This window comes from Geospiza fortis, unplaced genomic scaffold, assembly GCF_000277835.1.
Source record: "Geospiza fortis unplaced genomic scaffold, GeoFor_1.0 scaffold72, whole genome shotgun sequence".
Taxonomy (NCBI): Eukaryota; Metazoa; Chordata; class Aves; order Passeriformes; family Thraupidae; genus Geospiza; species Geospiza fortis.
The window spans coordinates 3,317,213-3,334,279 of NW_005054338.1; the positions used below are offsets into that span (position 1 = coordinate 3,317,213).

General features: G+C 41.7%; 1 protein-coding gene across 1 annotated transcript; it reads left to right on the forward strand.

The window, feature by feature from the left end:
* The first annotated feature begins 2,473 nt into the window (after window positions 1-2,473).
* On the forward strand, window positions 2,474-16,685 carry GPR89B (G protein-coupled receptor 89B). Its single transcript, XM_005422364.3, has 13 exons — window positions 2,474-2,560; window positions 3,316-3,419; window positions 4,931-5,037; window positions 5,827-5,928; window positions 8,773-8,893; window positions 9,136-9,216; window positions 12,389-12,498; window positions 13,457-13,545; window positions 13,926-14,018; window positions 14,349-14,444; window positions 15,007-15,096; window positions 15,778-15,843; window positions 15,995-16,685. Exons 1-13 carry the CDS (start codon window positions 2,534-2,536, stop codon window positions 16,199-16,201), a joined length of 1,293 nt encoding a protein of 430 aa, XP_005422421.1. The 5' UTR covers window positions 2,474-2,533; the 3' UTR covers window positions 16,202-16,685.
* Window positions 16,686-17,067: the final 382 nt, after the last annotated feature.

Consider the following 17,067-nt stretch of genomic DNA (forward strand, 5'->3'; position numbering starts at 1 on the left):
CGCTGCGGCGCGGCGCCTCCGGCCGGGAGGACGGCGAAGGAGCGGGGAGGTGCCGCCGTCACCGGGCTTCCCTCTCCCTGCGCCCGGTCTGTGCCTGGAGAGGCGCGAGGGCGGTGCCTGGGGGCGCGCGTGCGCAGCGCCCCGCGCGGGGGGCGCGCGGACCCTCAGGGGCGGCCGGGCCCCGACCCAGCCCAACGGAGCCCAGTTAAATTTAAACTTCACCCCTGGTAAAATTTAAACTTAAATTTAAACTTTACCAGGAGAACCGAGCTCCGCATACATTTAAATTTGAATTTCTCCCGTTGGGACAGACAGGGAAGTTCACCTTGCTGCCTCTGCCGAGTGCTCGGTTTGTTTTTGGTGTTTCTCAACAAGGCTGATCCTGGGCAGTTGGACCAGATGAAAATGCGTTTAAGGGATCGCAGAGGGGGCTGATTTAAGCTGCTGAGCTGGTGTGGAAGTTTGGTTCTGTAGTGATGAGGGATGAGCTGAGGAAAAGGAACCTTTGCCCTCTCAGCAGCAGGTGGTTGTCTTAGATAGACTTCAATGCACAACCCTCATTCCTGACAATTTTCAGGACAGATTTTGGCTGCTTCTTAGAAGAACAATGCCCTCCCATTTGATAATGCTTTGGTTTTTGCTTACAACGTGCTTTTTCACTCTTGGTATCTTGAAGGGTTTGGGTTAGTGTTAGAGCATAGCTTTGGTATTGGTAACAGTTCGCCCAGAACAAAAACTTCCACTTTTTTTTTGCTTTGAGTTCTGAGCTCTAACTTATCTCATAGCTTTTCTTTCCATTCAGATGGCAGCTTTGAAGCCTCTCGTTACCCTCAGCAGTATCAAGTTAGATGTTCAAGTTGCTACATGCAATTGTTAAATGCTCAAGATTTTGCTGAGTTTGCATGTCACATTCACCTGCTGTGTCTTAGAGTGTGAACTTTTACCAAAATGTCTTTCTTTACTTTTGTACAGTCCCTAACACAAGGCGAGTCTAATCTTGTTTGGTTTTTGGTTATTATTCTACCTGCTTAGCTGTTCATCTTTTACTTCTTTTTAAAAGTTTGTCTCTACCTTTTTCCTCCTTCCCACTGTTAAATGTGGAATTACTTGATGCAGATCTCATTTGCTTATCATACTTATTTAGCTTATGACCCCTAGATAGGAGGCTTATGGAATATCTTTCCTTTTGCTAGCAGCTGCTTTAAAGTCTGAAGTCCTCCTCAAACAAGTTTTGCCAGCTGTTACAAATCACTCATTCAACCTCATTCCTATTTCAGTTGTTCTTTCAAGGCAGCTGTGTTTCATCTCCTTGCCCAGCATTCCAGGTGTTCCATGTCTGTAAATCATGTTGGCGTGTTACCTTTGCCACTGTGGCTACTCGTGATGCGCAGGGAAGTAATCCACAACAATTCCTTTGTTTTTGCCTTGGAATGTTTCTCATCTCCATGGCAGGATGGGCAGAAAGCTCTGGCCTTTTCGCTGTGCTCTGAGGAGATACACTGACTTTATTCTGTGATGTCTGACATATACTGAATTTTGTCTTTGCCTTGGACAAAGCTACTTCTGTAAAAAACACTGAGTATTTCCTGAATTCTCTTTTTGCTTGGGTTCTTTTAAATCATTACACTCCTTTTCAGTCTGATGAGGAATAGATGGGACTACCCACGGGAGGCCTGGCAACACGGTCCCCTTTTACTCTCTGAAGACAAATAATTGCAATTTTGGCCACCTTGTTCAGTTTGTATTTACTTCATTTTAGTCATCTGCAAAATAGCTGTGATATTAAGCTGATCCCTTCTGGAGTGTGAAGAAACTTTAACAAATTTTGTAACATGCTTTCGTGACCACTTGAAATGCAAAGTGTTTTTGGCTTTTTCTGCTTCACCTGCTTGTCCACATGGCTTCCTGCAGCTCCAGGTTGTGGTTTGAGTTATTCAGCACTGCCTTTTCCCCACCTCAGAGATCCTTGTAGCATCTTCACCCCTGTTAAACACTGACAATGTGTCAGTGTCTAACCAGATGTACTGTAAAGACCTCTACAAAAATTCACATGCGCTTCTCATCTAAAAGAAACAGCAGATGTTTTTATAAAATTTACTCCTCCCTAGAAGATGTGTATTCAAGTGTTTGCTTTGCCTCCATTTCTGTATTTCCTTAGAAAATCCCATAGGCTTTAGTTCTGTAGTTTACAAGAGTGCAACAAGAATCAAGAGTGCAAAGGATTCTGGCAGGCCAGCAACTGAGGAATTCTGAGAATTTAGGAACACCAAAATCTGTTGTCTTGATTAGGTCTTCCGTAAGCATTTTGTGTCTGCTACACTTAGATATTTAAAACATTATTTTTTCCATGGTACCCTGGCAAGTTTTAATATTTTGTGGATCTTGGATGCTTTGGGTTAGCTCTTTTCCTTCCATTTGTTTAATTTGCAGTCAGCAGTGCAGTGGGTTTGAGTTTGGCAAGTTGCAGGATGCAAATGTTGATGCTTCATCTCTTCTGCAGGTGCTGTTCTTTGGATTTGGGTGGCTCTTCTTCATGCGAAAGCTCTTCAAGGATTATGAGGTGAGAAGGAACCTTTCATTACAAGTCTGTATCTTAAAAAAAGAGTATCTTAAATACTCCCAATTATAGAAATGTTTTTAAAACTGCATTTAGAGTTACTTTTCTCTTTAATCCCTTTTATGTTATCTGCAGTTGTTTTCTTTTTAATTTCCTCTTATTCTTCTGTTTGAAAGACTCCTAGATATCTGAGAAAATGAGTTCTTCTGTGAAAGTTTCCATACTGGCTACTGTTAAATAAAAAGAAATCTGCAGGAGATGCAGGGGTAAAAGGAAACTGTTTTGCCTTTTAAAGGTGGGTAAGCCCACCTTCTATAAGGTGAAATTTTTGACAAAATCAAATCCAGTGGTTAACTTTAAACGTAATGAGATGTGTCAATTGCAGCTGAATTGGTTGTGAGGATTGGATGGGATAAAAATGCCATTCTCTCATCCATAGTGGAGAATGAGATTGTAGTCTAGGTTAGACATGGTTTAAGTGCAAGCCAAATTCAGACCCCAGCAGTTTTTCTGGTGTGGATTTTGTTTTTAAATCTAAGGTTAGTATCAAAGAGCTCTCTTAGTGTATGAGTTTGCCCTCTGTTTTCCAAGAGGCTTTTGGCTTCCTCCTAAGCAGATAAAGGCCTTGGTGCCTTTAAACAAGAGACCCAGTTGTGGGCCATCCTACCTTGTGATTTGTTTTGTTATCTGAGGGATATCAGGATGCCATTCCAAAAGTGTAAGTGCCTGATGTCTCTGGATTGTTTTCTGCATTGCAGGTGCGACAGTATGTGGTCCAGGTGATCTTCTCTGTGACCTTTGCCTTCTCTTGTACCATGTTTGAGCTCATCATCTTTGAGATTTTGGGAGTGCTGAACAGCAGGTGAGTCTGGGAGCCCACTGGGGACTGGCCTGCCTTGTGCTCTGCAGCATCTTGAGTCTAACTTCTAAATTAATGGATTAGTCTTGGATTGGGGAAATCACGGAGAAAACTGTCTGCAGCTCAATGAAGATGTTGTGCAGCAACATTTATTTATTTGACAGAACATGGGATTAGTAGCTATAAGCTTCCAATTTTCCATGCAATTGCTATTAACAGTTGGTCTAGGTCGTTAGGGCAAGGCTTTTGCCTTTGACATTCTCCATTTGTGAAGTTAAAAGAAATGATTTCTTTTAAGGAAGTATTGTAACTCTTCAGATCGTGCTAAGAGCGCTTTTCAGATGCTAAAGACTACAGAATGTTTAAGCAATGGCTTTTCTTTGCTGGTCAGAGGAGTGAATAAGATGTGAAGCTAATTGTGGAGTGAAAGCTAGGTCTGTAACAATACAAGATTTGTGAATCAAAGGTGAATCCTCCCTTGATAATAGGATGAGGACTTTTATATAAAGGGGATGTTAAAAACTGTCGTCTTTGGAAGTCAGTAGGAAAGAGAAGATAGAACAATAACGTGTAGAGGCTAAGTTGGGTTTCTTCTTATTCTGTCTCATCATACAAATATAAGAGAGCAGTCAAAGGGGTTGAAAGGCAAGAAGTACAGAACTGATGAAAGGTAATGTTAGTTCTGTATGTTATTAATACATGGGGCTGGTAACCAGAGAGATCACTGAGGAGAATGCTTTTATGAGCTTCAATAAAGGGCTAGACTTCAGTATAGATGAAAATGTTTGCTTCTGAATTAGTTAGGAAAAAGTGACAAAGATCCTTCTAATTTCTTCTTCCCTGAGGATAAAAAAGGATATGAGTTAATGTTGGGAATGGGGACATGTATTTTTCTGTTCAAGTGAAGTGAAAGCTCAGTTCAGCCAAGATGAATCTCACTTGCATTTGACTACTCTAATTTGGACAGAGGAGTATTCACCATGTTGATCTGTATATGTGTTTATAAAACCTTGCTTTGCAAAGTCTTGCAGATGAGACAATTTATTCTGAAGTGAAACATGCTGACTTATCAACGTTAAATATTTTTAGTCTTTTCAATATGAATTAGCTCTTTTTTTGACTCAGCTGTTCATTAGAAAATTAATTACTGCTTATACTTAGTTTTCATTTACTGTTCAACTAGATGAGTCACATGAATCATGCTGCAACTGGCATTAGTCACCATAGAAAATACAGTATTTGAGAAAAGACCCAGCATGGTTTTCTGGATAGTTATTTAGTTTTAAATACACATTCTTGACCTCTTTTATTTAAAAATAAAACCATGCAAAACCCCAAAACAAACACCTCCCTCTCTTCTACCCTAATAAAAAAAATTCCAGATTATTCTGTATGCTAAGCCAATATTATTCATTGCTTGATATAGTTGAAAATATTTCACTGATGTGCAATTTTCTTTGAGAATTTTTTTGTATTATGATTTTGTGCTAATCAGTATTTTGGCTTTATTTCAGCTCTCGATATTTTCATTGGAAGCTGAACCTGTGTGTCATTTTGCTCATCCTAATCTTCATGGTGCCCTTCTACATTGGTTACTTTGTTGTGAGCAATATCAGATTATGTGAGTACTTGGTTTGTGGCAGGGAAGCTGCTAATTTGAGACTAGGAATACAAATGAGAAGTAATTTTGGTTAGTGTTGTTGTACCTCCCTCCTTGCCCTGGTTTTGTTCTGGCTAAATACTTTCTCTTTGGAACTTCATGCCTTATCATGAACCATTCATTGAACAGTCAGGAAATGCTTCACATGACCCCAGCAAATGCTGCTTTTCTTCACAGATTTTAACAGAAAGTGGAGCACTTTGGAGTAGTATTACTGGGATTTGTTCCTTTGCAATTTTAAGCTTGCAGCCAAACTCTGCAACCCTTGGCAGGGCTGTGTTTTTCTGCTAGGGGGCAAAAGAAATGAGGCAGAGAAGCTCAATAAATCACTTCTGAAGCAGAAAAGCTCAGTAAATTACTTTGGCTGTTTTTGTTTCTGCTGTCTGGATGAGGCCTCTTCCATGGGCTAATGGACACTTAACCCTTGAGTTGATGCACATCACTCTTTTGTGTGAAGCTTAGGCATGTAGGTTGGGAATATTAAATATGTGGTTTTGCCATGAAGATGGAATATTTAAGATTCACATTGAAGATCACACAAGGAAGAAACAGTGACGTGGTCCCATGTGGACAGCAGAGCCTTGTGTGAGGTGAGGGGATGCACACTGCAAGCTGTAGCTCTGTCAGGTGACACCTGCTTTGGCCACCTGTTCTCAAAGTAGCATTTAGATCAATGCAGAAATGTTGCAAGCTATGAAAAGCCCTAAAGGAAGAGCCTATTTTAAACACTCCCTTTCTCCTCTCCATTAGTGCACAGACAAAAACTGCTTTTTGCGTGTGTTGTGTGGTTGACGTTCATGTATTTCTTCTGGAAGTTGGGGGATCCGTTTCCTATCCTCAGCCCAAAACATGGTGAGTTTCATTTTCTTGCTGATTTCTTCCCTCCTGCAAATAGGCTGTGTTATTTCACTTTTATTTTGGAGCTGTTATTATCTCAGCTCTGCAGCTGGGACTAGAAAGAAAGTAGTAGAAAGTAGTTCCTGGAACTGAGGGTTTGCTCTGCTTTGAAATCTGCAATGCAAAGGTTGTCAGACTGACAGAAATGGCTGGATACATCTGAATTATTTTCATTAATTTTGTTTCAGTACCACAGGAAAACTTGAAGGAAGTAAGTCCTAACTGAACCTAGACTATGTAAGGACATGGTGTACTGTTGCAGACACAGAAACTTTATCTGCACAAAAAGTTGATCACAATTTTTATTCACCTGCTTCTTTCTATTGTGGAGATTAAACCTAGCTTATTTAAGAAGCAGATCAACAACCAATCCTTTATGTGACGTATTTTTCAGTCAAGTTTTTCTTTCTTGTGGCTGAAATCAGATGAGTTTAGCATGAGTTGCTGTCCAGTTGTGTCCAAAACACAGCAGTGTGCCTAAACTCCAGACTGTGACCAGCAAGGGGCCTGGCAGTTGTGCTGGCTTTGGTACAGATTTCTGCTGTGCCTGAGCCCAGAGCTGTGCAGTTGCATGGGACTGGAGTGTGGGTTGGTAAGTCCTGCTGGATGCCCGAGCTGTTTGTGTACAGAATTAGCTTGGGTGTCTCTGTTGTGGCCATGAGTATTTTCAGTGTGAAGATCCTGTGTGCACTTGAGCTAGTTTGGGTCCAACAGAGCTGGCATGTGCCTGGCTGTGCTGAACCCTTGAGGCACCTGACTGTGCTGAAGGATTGCAGTGCTGTTAGAACCAGACTATTTGTCACTGGTGTTACCTGTATAACTTACATTGCCCTTCTATTTCCCCTGCACTGGAAAATTGTTTGGATATTGTTCCCAACAGGTGAAATTCAGTCAGTTTCATGGAAATTGGTGGATATGTCTGTCTGCATATAAAATGCTCAGCTTAGTCCTTCTGTTCTATGGGAAGCTGCTTGACTCTGTACTCACATGAGAAGTTGAAGGATACCAGCTGGTGTAGGGTCTGTTCATCCTTTCATCTGTGATCCTAAAAGTTTCCTAAGAGAAAATGTGTCTGTGTTTTGTAATTGTGTCATTTGCCTCCAAAATCCAGCAGCTGATGTATAGGGCAGATCCCTTTGCCCAGTGTTCCATTGCCAAGAAAAGCTTGTGTCCATTGTGAGCTGCAGAAGGTGCTTGAGTTGGCAGAATGTAACAATCCAGTGGAAACTTAGCCATGGGGTTTGGGTAATCCTCTTTAGGTCACCACAAGGTTCTGGGAGGCTGTGTAACACCTGCAGATTTCCAGAATGGCTAGTAGGGTGTTTTCTGTTTTTAATTGTACTTTACAGGGTGTCATGCCTCCACTTAAGAGTTCTACAGTGCCTCATCCTACCAGATGTAGACATGAGGTTAGAGCAGAGGATTCCACATGTTTATTCCCCGCTGTATTGTTGGGGTGCTGCTGTCCTGCATGTGCAGACAAGGCTGCTGTGGGTTTCATCAGGGAGTGGTGACCCAATTCAGGCAGGTGGGGATGGGGATGGCAGTGTCCTGCAGCTGAGGAGTGCACCGCTGAGCAAGGGCTTCCTTGGACTGCAGCTTATCTAACAAACCTGAGTTTGGGAGCTTGCAGTAGAAGGAGGGTTATGCTTAATGACACACCAATATTCTGATAAAGCTCCTACCTCTGTGTGAGTTGATGGAACATTCATTCACTTTGTGTGAGCTTCATGGGGAAGCATTGCTCCAACCAGTGGAATGTCATATAATTTTGAAGGCACCTCTGTTCTAAGTGCTGCATTCTGACAGTGTGTGGGGCAAAAGGCCAGTGTATTGTAGCACATTCTGTAGGTCCTGTAAATCTCTGTGCAGCTGCACATGACCGGGTGTCTCAGTTTCCCTTTGTGAAGTCTTTTTGCCTTGTTTTCATCATTCATTCCACTTCTCTGAAGCATGAAATGTGGTTTGGCGCTCAGCCATCTCAGCTTTGCAATCGTGTAAGCTCTAAATGTGCTGTGTGTGGCAGCTGCTCTGTAACCAGCTCCCTAAAAAGTGAGTGCTGTTTACTACACATGGCACTGTGTCCTGGAAAGGCAGGTTGAGGTCTGTGGTTAAGAATAAATGCAGCTTCAGTGCTTGGTGGTGGTTACAGCACAGGCTTGATGTTCATGTTGAATTACATGTTTTAGAGTCCACTTGGTGCTCAGGTAGAAGACCTTGCTGGTGGTCACCTCAACAACTTGTTTGTGTCAGCCAGATAAACACTGGACAGCCAGGAGCAGCTTAAGCTTCCCAAGCCCACTGTCCTACCAGCACAGCTTGTGTCTGATCTGGAGGGGTCACTTCTAATAGGAGGGGGGTTCAGATGTTTTTAGGCCAGTTTGCCAGGACCAACTGGTTTGGTGATAATTGCAGAAGTGTCTTTCTGGAAGACACTCCTTTATAAGTGCCTGGTGGATTATCTGTGTTCCCAACTCAGCAAATGGCAAACATATTTTATTAGTTTGGAACCAAAATATTGATATTTAGTCCTCTCCACATATCCATATATCTGTCTTAAGTTTCTTCATAGCCGGAGTTCCCCATCCCTGTTTCTAAGCAGGGTAATGTGATTTCTGAGGGAGACTTCTTACCCCTTTCTTCTCCTAGTCCCTGTCTGTCCTTCCTGTTACCTGGGGTCATTGCAGTGGGAAGGCAGTCAGATTAATTAAGCAGCTCTGTGTTATGTTAGGAAGGCACCAAGTGTGGAGCAGAGTGAAGAGAGCAAGGTTGCTGATGCCATGTTTTTCCCTCCCTCAGGAATCCTGTCTATAGAACAGCTCATCAGCCGTGTTGGTGTGATTGGGGTGACACTCATGGCTTTGCTGTCAGGATTTGGGGCTGTCAACTGTCCATACACTTACATGTCCTACTTTCTCAGGTAACTGCAGCCTTGTGAAATACTTATCCAGCTTTTTGAGATAATTTTTTGCTTTTCCTGTGGCATTGTTTCAAGTTCTTTTGTTACTTTTTTTCTGAATCTAGCTGTTGTCATGTCTGCATGCTAGAACCATTTTCCACTGCTGCTGCACATTCCCCTTATACAGACTTTTCTTTGCCTCATAGGCATGTGCACATCTCTGAAATGGGGTAGCAGGTTTAATTGGGGTCTTTATTTTGCAGGAATGTGACAGATGCAGATATTCTGGCTCTGGAGCGACGACTCCTTCAGACTATGGACATGATTGTTAGCAAGAAAAAAAGGTGAGAGGACAACAGTAACACAAAATTATTTATCTCAAGGATTTGCAGTCTTTGTGGTATGAGCTGGTTCTTGAAATCTGATTTGGGTTGAGCTGTGTGGTGTTTTGTTCTGGCCTGATACTGTTTTTAACACTAAGTAGTGCCCTTTGTGGCTGCAGATTAGGCTTCCAAGACCATTTGTAACTCTCTGCTGGCAGCATAACTGATCTGTAGGATGGGCACCTTTCTCTCCTGCTGAGTCAGGGACCCTTAGGCCACTACAGCTGGCTCTTACTCGTGGTTTCAGGACAGAAAATGGTTTGTACATATGGTGGATCCTGGCCAAAGCTGAAGCAGGGCACTGAGCTGCTGTGGACACAGCTATATTCTTGCAAACAGCAAAGTTCATGCTGGTCAAGTTTTGCAGAATTGCAAAACATTGCTAATGTGGGTATACTGTAGTACACCAGTGTGCCATCAGAATTTTGCTAGCATTGGTTTAGCTTATTCCATGTCCCCCAAGCTAAAAAAAAAGGACTTTCAGAAACAATGTAATTTCATTTACTCTGTAAAGATTTTTGTCTGCATATTTCATATCAGTATTACATATTTCATGTATTGCGCGTAGTGCAGAATAAATCCAGTTACTGGAGTTACTTCAAAGGTGTGACTGTCTGATACAACAGTCTCCCAAACTTTACTTTTGGTGCCTTAATGTTTCAATGGGACCTTTTAATGTGTACAGGGGAGCTTTTAGATAGCCTAACCTTGCCAAATTTATCACCATGTATATATCTGCTGATGAGTATTAGCTCATGGAAGTGTAGTTAAAGCATAACCTCCTTCCCCTTTGAAAATGTTAAGTGGTGAACAACTGTTACCTCTGTGTTTGTGGTCATGTGTGAGATGGTAAGTAGTGAGAGAATTTAATTACTGAGGTTTAATTGATTTAATTGACTGGAAGCACTCTCAAAGAATGCTGCGGTTAAAAGATACTGTGTAGTGCTGTTTCTGACTCTGCTCTTTTGTTTTGTGCAATGTTTTTGGATCTCCGGTTCAGGGAGAGTGATGTTGGGGTAAAAGTCAGGATGCCAGAGGCTTGTAACTAACTAGCACATTCATGCCTCTATGGCCAGGAAATCTTCTGAATATGGCAACTTCCCAACCATTATGAAGAGCCATGTATTAATCACTTGGGAATTATAGTGAAACTCATGTAATATGTTTAAAAAAACCCAACAAAAAACCCAAACCAATGTGCAAAACTAAGTAGTCTCAGAACTGTGCAAGAAATAGCAGAAGCTTGAGTTCTGTAGATTCTTGTTCTCTTTTTTGCTTTGGCAGGGAGCAGTGGGCTTGCATGATTGGACTATTTGCTCATGTAAAGCCAAATTTAAAAGGTTAGATATGTATCAGTCAAAATGCAACCAAGTAATTGGCAGAACAAGTGGGAATAGCAGTATTTTCCAGCTCAGGGTAAATGCTGCAGTTCCATACATTGTCAGTGATGTGCTGGCCACCTTCTCAGTACTACTGATAGTTCAGAACTTATCAGTGAGCACAAGAGTTCTGAGGCAATAGAACATAAAGCTTTTTGTTTTCTTTGCTGATCCTGACATTTCTTCTCATGCCAACCCTTATTCATGCTGGCTTTCTAGTCAGTAGGAGATAGCTGGTGAAATTTGTTTGCCCTGATGGGTTTTGCTCAGGAATCACTTTTCTCTCCTTCCTGAGTACCATCAAGTAAAGCCTTATGGAAACTCACCTCTAAGGCTGTCAGATTCTTTATACTTGTTCTTGCAGGTGTGACATAACTAATGCTCAGGTTTGAAATGCCAGCATTCTGATGGCATTGCTTCATTTGTGTCATGTTAGAGTCAAATCAGCTGATGTGACACACAAATACCACACACTGTCATTACCAATCTACACGCACAGAGTGTGTGGGGTTTGCCTTGGATCCTTTCTGTGAGGTCTCCAGGACTCCTGTGTGGATACAGAGATCCCTGCCACCTCTGAAAAGGGAAGATTTGCCTTTGTGTGTCTGTAGCCTTGTGTTTCACCTGGGTATTGCTGAATTTTTGCTGCAATGCTATGGATCATTTGGGATGGACCATGTGACTGTGTACTGTGAAGAAAGCAAGGATTAAAAATGCATTTCTTACATTTGGCAGCTATCAGGATTCTAAGATCTCTGTTATTTGTAGTCTGTGGCCATATGTGCTTTTATCTGTATGTAGGGTGCCCTAAGGGTGTTTCTTTTGCTGATGTCAAAGGAATGATGGAATGATTTTTAATTTTTTTGTTATTACACTGCTTATCAACATCCTTGAAGAGGACTCAGTGCCAAATGTAGCAATGCTGACTGCAGCTACAAGAAAAGGACTAAACACAGAATCATGGATCATCATGAGAACCCTGTGAATAGTTTTCAGCTTAGGAATGGATAACTTGCTCACAAATTTCAGTGGGGAGAAATGTGAGGGAAGGAGAGCAGAAGCCAACAGTGCTGCTGGGGATTATGCTGTGGTGCACATGGAAGTGTGAGGGACGATACACAGCTGCTGCTGCTGGGGTGTTGGAATTAACTTCAAGAGTCACGTTCAGATGGCCTGCAGCATCCAGTGGTTCAGTCCAAGAATGGATTTGTGTGTTTGTGCTTCACAGCAGCTTGTCATGCAGCCCAGCAGTGAGTGACAGCATACCAGAGAGTGCTCTGCACACCATCCAGAGCTCATAGCTCCATGGAAAAGGCGGATGTGCCCTGATAAAGAAGAGGTGTCCAAGGGGAGGCAGGAGCATGAGAAGTCTTCTAATTCCTGAGCTTGAGATAACACAGTCATGTGTTTGAGGAAAGGAAAGCAACTAGTCATATGACTGAGAAATCCATTTGAATTCTGAATGTTTATCTGGGTTTAAATCCTTTAGGGTTGAAACAGGATTCTGAATGGAAGACTTGGGAAGTGGCTCATTGAATCTCATTTGATTAGATCTGGGCTCTACTCCAGAGCTAATCAGGATAATTTTATGTAGCAGGATTGGTGTTTAGGGGAAGAAAAAAGGGTCATCTATTTTTGGTGAATTTAGTTTAAAAGCATCTTCTAAGAAGCTGGTGGTTTTTTTTTCTTTTTTCTTGTTTTGATTTTTCATGAAAATATTATATTCTAAGGACTTGTGTTTTCTGTTCTTTCAGGATAGCAGTGGCTCACAGGACAATGTTCCAGAGAGGAGAAGTGCATAACAGACCCACTGGCTTCTGGGGAATGATAAAAAGTGTTACAACATCTGTTCCTGGCAGTGAAAGTATCCTTCATCTGCATGCTGGCACCTGCCTTGTGAGGTGGATCCAGCTTTCTTTGTTTTGAGAGGTAGGGTGTTAGTTGGGACAGTCACAAAGCATTTGTGTTTCAGCACATTTCAAGCCTAATGTCTCCTAGGAAGTTTGTTCTTTAGCACTGTCTGACCTTTTGCCCAGGCCTGGGGCACAGTTTTACTGTGACACAGGCAGAAGTTTTATGTTTCTGCCCTGCTCTATAAATGTTCTGTTGCATCACCATGGGTGAGGTGTACAGCAGATTAGGGGACACTTGATGTGCACACTTACCAGAGATTCATAGAATGGTTTGGGTTAGAAGAAACCTTAAGATCATCCAGTTCCCTGTAGAAGGAATCTCTTGGGAATGACAGGGGTTTGTACTTCTCTAACAGAGTTGCTTACCAATGATTTCTGTCAGACCACTTGAAGTGCATTTTGCATATTTGAGGCTGAGGACTCTTCTTCCTCTCCTTTCACACTAGCTGCTAAAATCAGAATTTGGCTATTTGACAGACTAGTCATAGTAATCACTAATCTCTCAGAGCAGTTACTCAGCAGTTTTGTTTATGAAGATGATATGAGATGACATATTGTGAGATGCACTTCAGTGGCAAGGGATGCTGATCAAAGTGGAGCAGCAGTTTTTGAGATCTCTGGTTCTATTCTGTGATGTGTTTCCCAGGCAAAGAAATAAAGAGTTCGTTGCATGACTGCCTAAATATGTGTCCTGCCTACCTCCTTAAACTGGAGTAGTGTGCATCAGGTTCATCCTTGAGATTTCTTTGTTGCTTATTTAATGAGGACCATGAAGACTGAATTACAGAGCTGATCTGGGTCTAAGAAGAGACCAAACCATTAGATGTGGCCCTTGAACTGAAGGTGGGGAATGTTTTCTTAATTAAGAATTCATGATGTGTTCTAGCCTTGACTATGTTGGTTTGCCAGATCTGTCCCTTATCCAGCAAGAAGTGGATGCCCTGGAAGAATTGAGTCGGCAGCTTTTCCTGGAAACTGCTGACTTGCATGCAACAAAGGTACACAGCAAATAAATGCCCAGATGGGTCTTGGGAGGTCAGAGTAGTTTGAAAGAGTACATGTGTTATGAGAAATTGAAACCTGTTCCATAGGTAAATGGTGAAATGTTGTAATGCAGTGGAGTGAGGATCTGTTCCTTTAATTTTGGGGCTAGATGGCAGTTCAGATCCATCCTTGAGTCTGCCCCATGGCCCTATAACTATTTACAAACTTATGAATTAACACTTTGGAGTTCAGAAACATTTGAATTGAAATATGTAGAAAGATACGGCTGTGTTTGCTACTGTTGGTGCTCCACTACAATTTTATGTTGTGGGTGATTGTGACAATGACATATTTTTTAATGTTCTGCTTCCTCTCCCTTATTTTGTATTTCCAGGAGAGAATAGAGTATTCCAAAACTTTCCAGGGAAAATATTTTAACTTTTTGGGTTATTTTTTCTCCATCTATTGTGTCTGGAAAATCTTCATGGTATGTAAATGTTTTATTTCATTTTTTTCATGGATGTATGCAAACATACCCTGCATAGATTATGCTATGCATGCAGTTCATTGAGTAATGCTATAGTTTCTTTAAAATCCAGAAATTCTGAAAGAAACTGGCCCTTGATTGAAATAAAGCTCTGGATCTGGCTTTTTCTATGCAGCATTACACCAGTAATTCTTCCATGGATGTGTTTTGTGCTGCCTTTGGCAATCTGACCACTCCCTGTCCTTTTCTTGGTGGTACAATGAGCCTCACCTGTGAGAGTGAGAAATGCTTTTGCCTTTTTGCTTGAATGTAAATCCATCTCTCTTGCAGGCAACCATCAATATTGTATTTGACCGTGTGGGGAAGACTGATCCAGTCACAAGAGGAATTGAGATCACTGTAAATTACCTGGGAATCCAGTTTGATGTGAGCCTTTATTAATTCTTGCAGCCTTTTCAGCAGTTCATATCTTATCTAAATAAAATCATCCTGCTGCTAGGGAGAAAGATAGACCCTGAGAATGTGGTTTTGGCTTTTGACTTATTGAGGAGGAAAGGAAAATGCACCATGAATATTGCTTTCACACTGATTTTATGCTGAGATGGGCTTGTGGTCTTGTCAGAGAGGCAGTGATTTGTTTGGGTTTTTTTTTTTTTTGTTTTGGAGAAATAGAAGCACTTTAGACAATCTGCTTAGATTAATTCATTCAGCTCCAGAGTAATTTTGATTTTTTATGCAAATTGTTCTGTCATTTACACAATCTATGAAAATGGGGTTCTTTGTGATTGGTATAAACTAAATCTCCTTCTCTTGTTTGGAGTAAACAGTTGCTAATACATTTGTGAAAATGTCTGTTATATAAACCTTGTCTGCAATAGATATCTGTACAATTAGGAGAGACAAAGACCCTAAAGAATTGGCAGCTGTACAAGGTGGTGTAAATGAAGTTAATGTTAAAGTTTTAACTGTGTTCTTTTTGTTGATACAGGTCAAATTCTGGTCTCAGCACATTTCCTTTATTCTTGTTGGAATAATCATTGTTACCTCCATTAGAGGGTTGTTAATCACACTTACAAAGGTAAGAGCCAGGACTCTTAAGTGGTTTTACACAGAGAAATTCATTATCAGATCTTTACCTTTTGGTGGAACAAGTACTGTATAAACTTTCAATATGTATTTGTGTTTAAATATCTGAATATAAATTCTTGCAGAGGGAGGAAGGTAGGAAGAATACCTTTTGCAGGACATTTCCCCAGTCTCTGTCAGGAAGGGATCTAGATGTTAAATAAGATGCTAAATGTAAGCAGGGGTTCAAAATGCTGCTGTAGCCAAGGCTTATTAGTAAGGTTGATGAGATGATGACTAAAAGCACTTGCATTACTTAATTTAAGCTGCTGGTAGGACTGAAAGGTAGACTGAAAGGACTTGACCTGGCCTTTGGTACCTGTGCTTAGACTTCTCTGTATTGTTTTGTGATTTTTAACACAAAGTGCAGCTGGCTGGGGAAGATTGATGCAGACTAGGGTTTATGAAAGTTTATGAAAGTTTGAGGTTTATGAGAGTAGTCTATAGGTAGCCCTCTAGAATGCATGGTTTTGATAGGGTATTTTGAGATGAAAAGGTATTGAACAATGTGTACGTTTCACGCTGTCCTAAGGCACATTACTTACGTTGAATGGTGCGTACCTCTCACGCTGTCCTAAGGCACATTACTTACCTGACTGCTTCTTTCCAATGTTTTTGTGGTTTTTTCCCCTAGTTCTTCTATGCCATTTCCAGCAGCAAGTCCTCCAACGTTATTGTTCTGCTGTTAGCACAGATAATGGTGAGTATGGAGAACGGTGGGCACACCCACGTGCATTTCTGCATGCACACCTCGCGTGTGTTTAAACACATGGCAGTATCTTTGTGTGCTGCCCTGTTTGCCCCAGAGGCTGAGGTGAGGCAGTGACTGCTGTCCCTGTTTTGGCTTGCAGGGAATGTACTTTGTGTCATCAGTGCTGCTGATCCGCATGAGCATGCCTCCGGAATACCGCACCATCATCACAGAGGTCCTGGGAGAGCTCCAGTTCAACTTCTATCACCGCTGGTTCGATGTGATATTCCTAGTTAGTGCCCTCTCCAGTATCCTCTTTCTCTATTTAGCACACAAACAAGCCCCAGAAAAGCATATGGCCCTCTGAGGCAGAACTGTAGCACTGCACTGCTCTCTGTCCTGTCAGCTGCGCTGCTGCAGCTCCTGTGGATTGCAGAACTTCGAGAGACAGGACTGCTCTGTGTGTTTGGCAGTGTAACTGCAAAACTTGGAGAGACAGGACTGCTCTGTGTGTTCTGGCTCCTTGAACCTCCACCCGTGTCATCATCAGGCTCTGTGGCTCATTTTATTCAGTGCCACAGCTGGAAGGGATGGGGGTGTGTGTGTTAAACTTGAAACAGTTAATTGCCAGGCAATAAAAGCAATGCTGGATACACCACTATCCAGGGGCATCAGAGCTTGTGTGGTAGGCTGGCTGAGGGAACACCTCCTGCTGTTGGAACATCATCTTCACAGAAGGCACCAAGAAATGTGATTTTTCTTTTGAAAATCAACTTATAATTGGGATTTGGAGGACAGCAATTCTGGAATTGAATGTTTGCGTCTGTGGAATTAAATAAGCTTTTGTAATATGTGAGTATCACAGTTGTTTTTTGTCAGTCCCAAAGATTTGGCTGGATTTGAGCCAGAAGGTGGTTGGGATTTGCAGTTCCAGCAGGAGTGGAGTGGAGAGAACTCCATTTCTGTATGTAGTGTGTGCTAGTGTGTATCACTAGCACCTACTGTCCTTGGAACTGGAGATTTGCTTTCTCTTACTGAGTGTCAACTTTCTTTTCTCTCTCTGCATAAGTGGAACTGAGGTTTTGGGTTCCTCTTTGGTAGAGTTCAGTGTTGAGTGGAAGACCACTGCCATGCCTTGTTTACATTGTATGTTAGGAATTTTATTCTTGTGACTTAAACTTTTAGGTTCTCATTGCCACAGGCTTTGTTTTATAATTGTTCTGGAACATAAAT

Coding starts and splice junctions, on each gene's coding strand:
- GPR89B (XM_005422364.3), top strand. CDS start 2,534: ATGCGAAAGCTCTTCAAGGATTATGAG. Junction 13,546..13,925: donor CTGACTTGCATGCAACAAAG/GTACACAGCAAA, acceptor TTGTATTTCCAG/GAGAGAATAGAGTATTCCAA. Junction 15,844..15,994: donor TGCTGTTAGCACAGATAATG/GTGAGTATGGAG, acceptor TTTGGCTTGCAG/GGAATGTACTTTGTGTCATC.